Source organism: Nannobrachium achirus (genome assembly GCF_963921795.1).
Source record: "Nannobrachium achirus genome assembly, chromosome: 7".
Lineage (NCBI taxonomy): Eukaryota > Metazoa > Chordata > Actinopteri > Myctophiformes > Myctophidae > Nannobrachium > Nannobrachium achirus.
The window spans coordinates 43,391,804-43,403,514 of NC_137816.1; the positions used below are offsets into that span (position 1 = coordinate 43,391,804).

General features: G+C 43.6%; 1 protein-coding gene across 1 annotated transcript in view; it reads left to right on the plus strand.

Moving 5' to 3' along the window:
• The window catches only part of LOC308288772 (MAM domain-containing glycosylphosphatidylinositol anchor protein 1-like), a gene marked incomplete at both ends in the record, with an annotated part of 178,278 nt that overhangs the window by 149,190 nt on the left and 17,377 nt on the right, over nucleotides 1-11,711 (plus strand). Inside the window, 3 exons of the mRNA XM_080730242.1 lie at nucleotides 342-365; nucleotides 3,606-3,758; nucleotides 4,241-4,402. Coding sequence (XP_080586368.1) covers nucleotides 342-365; nucleotides 3,606-3,758; nucleotides 4,241-4,402 — 339 coding nt within the window. The remainder of the gene's footprint in view (nucleotides 1-341; nucleotides 366-3,605; nucleotides 3,759-4,240; nucleotides 4,403-11,711) is intronic.

The window sequence follows — 11,711 nt, forward strand, 5'->3', positions numbered from 1 at the left end:
ACTATGACTCTTATTATTTTATGAGTTTGTGTAACTGCTCATCATTGGCTCCATTTACACCTGGCATTTTATGTGATTCATCCACATAACTTGCCTTTATGCCTGTCATCAAATATATATCTCAGTTGCCAGATGGCATCGCCGCAATGTTTAAACGTCCTCCAGAGGCTGTTTAAACAGTTGGGTTTCAATCTATCCCCGGTACATCCCTGGTATATTTACAGTTTTTATGCAAATAAGCACACTCAGGTTGATACCAATAAGCCAACATGTATTTTAAAGCCCGGTGTAAACTGCTATGTGAATGATAACCATAGCTGTGTCTCATTGTTTTCTTACAGCCTACACTTACCCAAGACCCTCAGGTGAGAACCTTGTCTATCTTGCTGTCTCTTTACTCTCACCCCTCCCACTGTATTCTCTCTGTCTGTTTCACAAGGGTTTTCACGTGACGTGGTGAAGGATTAGAGCAGGGGTGGGCAATTATTTTTTTTCCATGGGGCCACATGAACAACAGAAAATGTTGTGGAGGGCCGGGCCAAAAGGCAGTGCTCCCTGCAAGATGTGCTCCCCACAAACTAAGCACACAGCTTTACCTGACTTCAGTAAATAAATACTTAGCAGTCCAATGTTTGTTGAAAACCTGGCATTCGACATTGACTTATATTTCTTTGGTCACTTTAGCCATTTTCAATGGTTAAGGTAAGGCAGGTCGTCTTGATTTGTGACTAGTCTGACCACCTGCTTGTTATTGAGACAACAATCCAATGATTACGCACACATGCTGATGTACGCATTGCGTCCATATGTACATGAATACAAATCTAAATAAAAGAAATGCACCTTTAGTCTATGCATGAGGCAAAATTAGAAAATGTGTTTATTTAGTAATTTGCCATTAACCCTACAAGGGCCGGTCAGAGTGAACCAAAGGGCCATCCCTGGGCCACACATTGCCCAGGTCTGGAGTTTCCCTGTTTCCCTGTTTGATCCCCGATCCTCCTGGCTTCGTGTTGAAGTGTCCTTGAGCAAAACACGGCTGTATAGCTTCCTGACCTCCTCCATGTGAATGTAACGCTCATTGTAAAGCATTTTGGATACAGGTGACATATGAATGCAGACCATTCACCATTTAATTCAGTCGATAATTGGCCAGGTCGTCTGTGGCATTGAGGACAGTGGCAGCCAAAGGTCATCAAGACAACGGTTGGCATGGTAACATTCTGTGCTCTTTAAATTAATTAGAAAGGGGGGCGAGGCCGAGGTGGTCATGGGGAACAGGAGGTTTTGTGAGGAAGATTTAAGGATTGTTTGAGGCAAGGTTAGGGTTTTAACATTAATGGGCCAATGGGCAACTCACAGTGGTAGTAGTTTTGTATATTTAAATTAAGGCTGGGACTTTAACTGATTAATTGCGATTAATTAATTACAGAAAATTAACGTGATTAAAAAAAATTACGCATTTTAATCGCACTTAGTTTTTGCACCACAGAACCTTCGGTTTTCGGGCATACCGATCATAGCGATGCACCAGCCAAGAAGAGACAACAAACGCAAAGGGAGAAATAGCCGATCAGAGTGCTTTGCTCGTTGATTCACTTGAAAAAAATGCTTCTCAGGTCAAATATCGATGTGCGAATAATTGAGATTAATTAATCACAGAGCCTGTAATTAATTAGATTGACATTTTTAATCGCACCCAGCCCTAATTTAAATAGCTCCTCCCCCTCACCCAACATTATGACATTTCATCCCACACTGCCGTTATCTCTCTGCTTCTATTCCTCTCCCCCCCCACAGATCTCCATCTATCATGCTCACTCGTCCTCTCATATTCTCCCTCTCCCTCCTCAAGCATAATTATGTTTTTTGGAGCTGTGTGAAGCACAGGCTCCCTATACGTGGCTGTGTGGGTCTGTGTGTCTGTCTGTCTGTCTGTGTGTCTGTGTGTCTGTGTGTATGTAGCCTGAACTTCCTACACTTCGGCACGCTACTAGTCCCACAGTTTTGCCACCACACACTCGCGCCATATGTCAAATCGACCGGCTTACTCGGGAATCGTGGGCTAGTAACTTGCTAAGAGAAAGGTTCTATAGTTTAATTGATATTAATTTATTAGTGAATTAATTTTCCCCATTGACTTATAATGGGAATCGCAAAAACTCACATTCAATTATTTGTCTCTCGCAAACCATAGGGGCTAGAGTTTCAAGACTTGGAGAGGAGGTTCATAATGATTTCAAGGATTAAATAAAAAATAATTGTGTCATTTGGCCGCATGGTGGCGCCATAACACCCCACTTTACGTTTTGGCCTGTAACTCTTGAACCGTAGGTCGGAAAATTAAAAATATTTTTTCCCTGGATTCCTTGGGTCATGACGCATCTCCCCATATAGGCCACGCCCATTTGCGCCATGATAGATTTTCCGCCATCTTGAATTTTCTCCAAAACACACTTTTTGCTCCTTTTCCTACATATTTTCTTCAAATGTCACAAAAATCGGTACACATGATCCACACACACACACACACACACACACACACACACACACACACACACACACACACACACAGCTCCACTTCACACGGGTGTGATTTTTTCCTTGTGAGTCCCGCTCTCTCTGCCTGTGTCCTAGTCCCAATGTCATCTTGTCTTTGTTTTGTTCATTAAGAGACACTTGTTGTGTCTTTGGCATCAGTGGTGTCCTGCTCTGCCAAGGTAAAGCAATTAAAACAACGGCAGATTGGACCAGAGTAGGAGAACATGGATCTGTCCATGTTGTCAGTAGGGGAGTCCAGGGGAGTCTCGCCCAGAATGTAGGGGCTTGGACCCCGTGGCAAACTCCGACCCATCATAGAGCCTGGTTCCTAGCATTTGGGCCCATTTTAGAACTTGGACTCTAGTGTCTTCAATTAATTATTTTGGCTCACATTTTGAATATAATATTTTTTCTATTATTTTTCAAAATGTATGCCTGTGTTTTAATTGTACAGGCTCAGTTCAATCAATAGGCTAATTGCACTTTGATTTTAAATTAGGTCTATTGTAATTGGTTTGTCTAGAGAGAACACTTTGGTTTCATATGATTCATTATGTCCAATGTCAACATAATTATTCTACATTATACTACTATAAAAAAAAAAGTCAATAACATGACAGACTAAAGATATCACATTGATTGTTAACATTTAAATAACCAATACATTAGAATAATGATTAAGTGTACGTACCGGTACATCTACGTGATAAACCAGCAGAGCAGACAGTACTAGTGTGTGTCCTTTGTTAATGTTCAGCATAATTGGAGACTTGTTACTTGACACAGCTGCTGTTGCTGATTTTCCTGCCAAAAACACAGGGGGGCAGCAAAGAGGAAATGCACTGAACTTCTCATGCAGTTTAAAGAACAACTTTGTGTGATAAGTCTAACAAAGAAACTTCATTTCTTTCATAATTGTTCTTTTCTCTTTCTTCACCTCAATATTGCATGCTACTGTGCCAATCACACACACACACACACACACACACACACACACACACACACACACACACACACACACACACACACACACACACACACTCACACACTCACACGCACACCAGACCGCATGTGCGGCTTTGAGGACGATCGGATGTGTGGTTTCTACCAGGACACAAGTGACACGTTCGATTGGACGAGGCAGAATTTCATGACCCAGAATCCCAAGCGATCATCCAATACCGGTCCAGAGACGGACCGCAGTGGAACCACGGAGGGTGAGCAGTCTGGAGGCTCAATGCTGCTTTACATTATGTCTGAATTATTATGTTATACAATGTCAACTTCCTATATGTTTGTTTGAAGCCACAATCTGGGAGTTATATTAATGAATGAAACTTTCTTGTGTATTGAATATATATTCCTGATTCCAGTTTAATACACTTATATGTACATGTTACTACATGTACATATTTATTCCAGGTTACTACATGTACATGTACATATTTATTCCAGGTTACTACATGTACATATTTATTCCAGGTTATACATGTACATATTTATTCCAGGTTACTACATGTACATATTTATTCCAGGTTACTACATGTACATATTTATTCCAGGTTAGGTTACTACATGTACATATTTATTCCAGGTTACTACATGTACATACCGGTAATAATATATTTATTCCAGGTTACTACATGTACATGTACATATTTATTCCAGGTTACTACATGTACATATATATTTATTCCAGGTTACTACATGTACATTGAAGCGTCGCGGCCCAGAGCGGCAGGTGACAAGGCGCGCCTGGTGTCCCCTCTGTTCAACGTGTCATCAGAGAGAGGTCCCAAAGGATCAGCCAGGGTCCCGTACTGTGTCTCCTTCTTCTACCACATGAAGGGCAGACACATCGGTGAGTACACACACACACACACACACACACACACACACACACACACACACACACACACACACACACACACACACACACACACACACACACACACACACACACACACACACACACACACACACACAGTGATAGAAGGGCACCCTTAATGACCACAGGAGGAATATTAAGCAGATTGGCCCCATGGTGGTGGCATATTTGTTTATGTTTTAGAGGTGATAACTGCTCCTACATCTGGCTTCGTCTGTATGTTCTGTACTGTATGTCTGTCCCTCAAAGCCGTGCATTGGCCAAGCTTCGCGGGATGTTTAATGAAGCATAGCGTTGTGGGACGTAGCATATACATTGCGGGACGTTTAATGAAGCATAGCGTTGCGGGATGTTTAATGAAGCATAGCGTTGCAGGACACAAGAGTCTCGCCCGCTCAGCTGTCAGTCAGATCCTTTTCCTATTCCTCATTTACATGTCTGCTGATCCTTGCATCACACTGCCATTATCCAATCAGAGCTCTCGCTCAGTTAAAAATAACACCCGTGTGAACTGAGCGGTGGAGGCTGTGTGCGTGCGTGCGTGCGTGCGTGCGTGCGTGCGTGCGTGCGTGAGTGTGCCTGGCCTGAACAACAGCGCCCCTCCCTTAACGTGTGTGTGTGTGTGGTCAGTAGAGGTATTGCAGGCTACATACAGACACGCATACACACACAGCTCCATATAGGAATGGTGTTACCACCGCTCAAAAACGGCTAGCATTCACCGTACTGTAGTTCTGCTTGTCTTTAGTCCGAAGCCTTAATTGGATCCACTCCTCCTCCACCCCAGCATCCACTTTTTGCTCTGAGTCTGACAGGCTCAAATACTTATGCTTTTATTTCTGCTTATTCAAGCTAATATGTCAATGTATTACTATTGTACTACTATTGTATCCCTTGAAGTTCCCTGATTTCCCTGAACACCAATCTAGGTCGTCCTCAGACGAGCCCTCCATCGTTGTTTCCAGTCATCTCGGTTCTCCATACATCTGGCCAGCTCATTGGTGTTCTGTGTCCCCACGTCTTCCTTGAGTACGTCCACGTATGTTTTTGTGGGACGTCCTCGCGACCGGTGCCCATGTGATGGCTCCCACAGTACCAATTTGCTGGCTGGAAGCTCCTGGTGTCTTTGGCAGTGTCCTGCTAGTCTCATTCTTCTGGTGGCAATTTTCTCGCTTACCCTTGGTATACCCTCATACAGGCTCCTGTTGGTAACATGTGCACTCCTGTTGATGTTGAGTACTGCACGCAACATTCTAGTGTAGCACCCATTTAGAGACTTCTGCAGGGTTGGCTTCAGGGTCCAGCATTCACTGCCATAGAGGAGAACAGACTCCACTGTTGCGAAGAAGAAGCTAAGTTTGATTTGGCGGGGGAGGCTAGAGTTCCATACACTGTTCATGCCGTTCAGGGCCCTCCAAGCGAGTGCCTTCCTTACTTTAAGGTCTTTCTCAGTTGAGTCGACCCATGCGCCCAGGTACTTGAAGTCCTTGACTTCCTTCAACACAGCTCCTTCTGTTGTTGTCAGAGGTGAGTGATCAGGTAGGTTATAGGTGATAACCTCAGTTTTCTTAGCATTTAGCCTGAGACCAACTTTGGCACACTCTATCTCCACCCTGTTCAGGAGTTCTTGTGCTTGTTCCATGCTGTCGGAGAGCAGGCTGATGTCGTCCGCATAGTCCAGGTCTGTCAGAACTACTGCGGGATGCCGCCTTGACCTCCTTGGTGTTAGCGTGAAGCCAAGCTCTTGTTCTCGTCCACCTATGGCTTTCCTGAGCGCATAATCTAGAACTATGATGAAGAGGTAGGGGGCTAGGGTGTCTCCTTGCATTACACCAGCTCGGATGTCAAACACCTCACTGCTGCCATCTGGGGTCACCACTTTGGCCCTTGTTCTTGCGTACATGGTCTCGATAGCCCGGAGAATGTTGGGAGGGACATTGTAGGCCTCAAGGATCTTCACCATCTTGCTTCTGTGGATAGAATCAAAAGCCTTTTTGAAGTCAATGAAGCACAGTACAGCAAGTTTAACTGTTATGTATTCCATTTGTTGCAATAAATGGTTAAATCTACTTTGAAGTGAGTGTTCCTCACTAAAATGAAATTAATTGATCAACTCGTAAAAGGCGCCACTCACTTCAAACTGGGTGTGTATTTTTTTTTTTTCTTTTTTTACCAGCCAGCCACTTTCCATAATGTTAGAGAGTATGCCAGGGACAAATCTAACTCTGATTGGCCAAAGTGCTAATCATTGATAATTCGAACTTTGAACAGGCATGTCTTATGCCCCGTTTGACCTAAAGTTAACCTTTTGTCCACCTGTCTTTTATTTCTTTCTATATTTGTGAACCTCTGTCAGAAAATGTGACATCAAATCGTGACCTTGGCTTGAAGGGCTCGTTACATAGACCCAGCTAGGTGTGATTGTATCTGTAAGAGATAAAGCAGACAAACAGTCCGTGTTTGTTTGCTCTGCCAGTGTGCGTGTGTGTGTGTGTGTGTGTGTGTGTGTGTGTGTGTGTGTGTGTGTGTGTGTGTGTGTGTGTGTGTGTGTGTGTGTGTGTGTGTTGGTGTGTGAGGTTGGATGAAAGGGGCTGAGGGTGGGTGTGATTTATGACACTGGTGAAATATGTGGGTTATTTGAAGGGCTGTTCATCATACAACAACTTTATCCACAGTATACAAAGTACACCGACCTGTCCACCTCCCACCACACACCAGTGGTGAAGAAAGTACTCACATTTTGTACTTACGGTAAGTAAAAGAATCAATACTGCAATGTAGATATACTCCGTTACAAGTAAAAGTCCGCAATTCAAAATGTACGTAAAAGTAGGAAGGTATTGGCATCAAAATGTACTTAAAGTACCAAAAGTAAAAGTACAAAATGTTTGAAAATAGCCGATCTACAAGCTCACAACGCTTGTAGATCGGCATCGTATCGCGACGTGTTGTGAGCTTGTACTGTAGCTTGTAGATCGGCTATTTTCAAATAGCCAAGGCATAGAATAGGGCTAAAGTGCATTAATGTATATTTAATAATATAATAATTTATATCTGCAAAGCAACTAGTAACTAAAGTTTTCAAATTATTGTAGTGGAGTAAAAGTACAATATTTGGATCCGAGATGTAGTGGAGTAGAAGTAAAAGTACTGAAAACTGGAAATACTCAAGTAAAGTACAAATAACTCAAAACTGTACTTAAGTACTTAAAAAGTAAATGCACTTACTCCACTGACACACACACACACACACACACACACACACACACACACGCGCGCGCGCGCGCGCGCGCGCACAAACACACACACACACACACACACACACACACACACACACATTCACACATAACAGTGTTGATTTAAAGCATTAAAGGCTCTACTGCAGACATGTGCTCCTCTTTTCACCTCCTGTGTCTAAGGAGATAAAGTGGGGCAGGAAAGGCCATGTCATTTCTGTGTGTGTTCTATCCTTGCTGCCCTTGCTATCTCCCTATCCTCGGTACATTCATAATATTTCACTAATTCACTACTCTGACCTTGCTCCCTATGATCCTCCTTTCCCTGTTTATCCCTGTATGAAACGCATTATTTTGTGCTTTAACTATTGAAAAATAGCAGATATACAAGCTCACAGCGCGGAATATAATATAAGGTTTTTTTAAAAAAACTATTCTTTTATGTCAGTGGTCCTCAAACCTTTGAGCTTGTAGATAGCTAAAGTATAAAATAATTAAGGTCCCTCCAACTCAGTCATTTGGAGGACCCTCTGTAGTAACACTGGGGACCCCCTGTTGAAGACCTCTGTTTTAAAGTGTTTCAATTGGCATTTTCACATGGGATATATATACTGTAAGTGATATTGCACTAATTCTATATCTGTTTGTGAGGTAATTGTTCATCCTCCAAAATCATGAAGGCTATTTGACCTTTGAGACAAATAAATAAATCAATGTGCCAAACAATCTATAGCTACGGCAATTTGGCTTTGTAGGGCAGCATACGTCCTCTCCATCCTCCCTACTTCCTATCCTAACTAGGGATGGGACGATAAGCGATATTATTGTTTATCGTGATAAAAAAAAACACTCATGATAATCGTATCGCAGAGATTTCATTTATCGTGATATCGTCCTCTGTCATGCACTGGAATCAATTCACCTTTTGTTTGCCAAGCTGTATATCCGGTACCACTTTAACCCTCTATAATTGGTAAAAGGTACTTATTATATACTAATATACGTATTTCTTTCACTCTCTATTAAATGTCTTTGCCAAAAAATAGCCAATCTACAAGCTCACAACGCGTCGCGTCACGTTGCGCCGCGTTGTGAGCTTGTAGATCTGCTATTTTTCTGTAAATATTCCGCCCCAGGATAATGGATTTTTATTATCCCGATAATATCGTAAATCACGATTTCTTTTGTCACAGTAATCGTGATATGACATTTTCATATCGTCCCATCCCTAATCCTAACTACACTTCTGTGATGTGCCATCGGGCACGGCGTCATTATCATTCACCACTGGCTCACACTAAACCCAGCTCACTCCATTTACGCTGTTGTTCTGTTGCCTGTTCCAATCTGCTCTGCTCTTAATTGCCTCACCCTGGCAGAGGCACTCTGCACTTCTTCCACAGACACACCGCATGACTCTTAATGAAGAATACCCAGCAGATGAGAGAGAGAGAGAGGGAGGGAGGGAGAGAGAGGGAGAGAGGGAGAGGGAGAGAGGGAGAGGGAGAGAGGGAGGGAGTACGCAGGGAGTCAGGGAATCTTGAACATAAAACCTAATTGGACTTGATACCCGAGTAGCCTAACCCTGACTCCAAGGGATGAAAGCACTCACAGCGAACTCCACGGAAGTAGCCCTGTGTGAGTGGCATCCCCTAGCCCCCCCCCCCCCCGCATTTCCGAACGCACCCTGTGAGTATGACTCCAGGCTTACTCAGTCCGTTCCTGTGTGTGCATTCGTGCGTGCGTGTGTGTGTGTGTGTGTGTGTGTGTGTGTGTGTGTGTGTGTGTGTGTGTGTGTGTGTGTGTGTGTGTGTGTGTGTGTGTGCGCGTGCGTGTGTGCGCGTGCGTGCGTGCGTGCGTGCGTGCGTATCACTGCTGTCTTCCCCACTTGTGGTGGTCAGAGACAAGGTCCTGATAGAGCTGTCCCCATGCAGTCCTCTGTGACTCTGACACTCTCACTGTGACATCCTCTGCATTTGTTCACAACAATCAATACGGCACTTATACAATGTCCTCTTTTCTCTGTCAGAGAGACAGAGAGAGAGAGAGAGAGAGAGACAGAGAGAGAGAGAGAGAGAGAGCGTGAGGGCTCACAGATCCAATCTGCGAAGCTCTCAGAACAGCCCCCGTGACATTTTGTATTCATTATTGCGACCGTAGGTCGCATTTACTATCAAACCCTGCACAAAGTGTAAGTCCGTCCGTCAGTCCGTCAGTCAGTCTGTCTGTCACACCTCACACGTCACACTCTTGCCCTGCTCATATCTCCGCAACCGTTGCCCCGATCCATGCCAAATTTTGCACACACGTTCCTTACCTGCCAAACTACAACCTCCAAGGACCCCCGGAGCTCCAGGGACCCCCAGGTCCCTGGGGGACCCCCAGATGTAAAAAATGACCAAATGTGCTAAACTGACCAAATGACCACCCCAACGGGGCTGCTCACGGGGAATTCCCGGGGACCACCCACTCCTGGTGCTCCAGAACGGATGCAAAAGTGGTGGCGCCCCCAGTGGAGGACCCCCTACACTGCAGCTCACATAAAATGCCGTAACTCCGGCTAGGAGCGACCGGGACAGCCGGGGCCGGTACCTATTCGTCCGCCTTGCCGGCGCGGAGACCCCACCCCTCATTTCTCACATGGCCCTCTTCTAGCGCCACCATGAGGCCGATTCTTGCAAAACACATTTTTGGACACTGCTCCTACAATTTTTGCCCTAAAATCACGCAAATCGGTACACAGTATGTCTACACTCATCCCATCAACATGAATCTCTCCCATATAGCGCCACCTCCAGGCCGATTTTTAAAAACACATTTTTGGACACTGCTCCTACAGATTTTGCCCTAAAATCACGAAAATCACTACACAGTATGTCTACACTCATGTCATCAACATGGATCAGGAAGATTTTGGCAAAACACATTTTTGCCCTATTTGTGGAGATAAGTGACCTACGGTCGCTTATCTCCCGATTAGGGAGTCTTACTGGTATTATTTATTGTTGCTGTGTTCAGGCCCGACTCAATCGGAATAGAATCCTGTAGCGTGCGGAGTACCCGACTTTGCAAAACGGCTAGTGTGAGTGCGTTTAGATTATCTGGTCAGATAATCTGAAACAATAATTGACCCTTTGTCAGCCTTCTGATTGGTCCCTGACTGGCCAACCAGAAAAATCATTCTCCTTTGCTACCGGCGGAGTTATGCAGTGGGACAAAGTCCACATTCTACCATTAATATTAATGGCGAGAGTGTAGTTTTAAATTGATATTTATTTATATTTTTATTTTATTTTGTGCTTTGTCATGATAAATAGGAAAATTTTGGAACAAAATGGCATGAATACACAGTGAATATTTCTTTAAATGATTAAAAAAATTGCTATGTGGATTATTAGTCTTGCATAGACATCTCCTACTAGACACTGCATTGTGGGGTGATGCGGTACGGCCACGATGCGAAGTATAATGAATAAGCTTCAACAAACTAGTTCACATGAACGATATCGATGTAACTAAGATATTCGATTGGGTACATATATTTTAAATGGGCAGAAGAATTAAATACATTTTTTAAAATACATTCCTGGTCAGTGCGAGGTACCAAAGATGCACTGCTCTCTCTATGCCCTCTGCCTGTTTCAGAGGATTAAACTAATTAAAACATGTATTTTCGGGGGAAAACCCCTGTTTTGCAATGTAACTACCTTTTTGTTCCTTTTTTATTAATATGACATTGATGTTTTTCTTTTGGTACTTTAACTATCCTACTGCCAGATTATTTATTTATTTATTGGGTCTGGTGCCATCAAAAAGCGGCTTACCTTTGCGACGTTATAGTAGATAGATAGACATTTTTTCTTTTTTTTTTTTATTGTGCAATAGTGCACTTTGGTCTGCCAGGCAGCAGAGGGCGGCATCATGCGAGAATGAATGTGAATTTGCCTGTTATGTGTTGCCGTACATTCAGACCAGTCACTGGCCACAGAGCCTCACAGCCAGAGAAATCAACAAGGAAGTGAATTGGTCTCCGTTGATGTTAACGC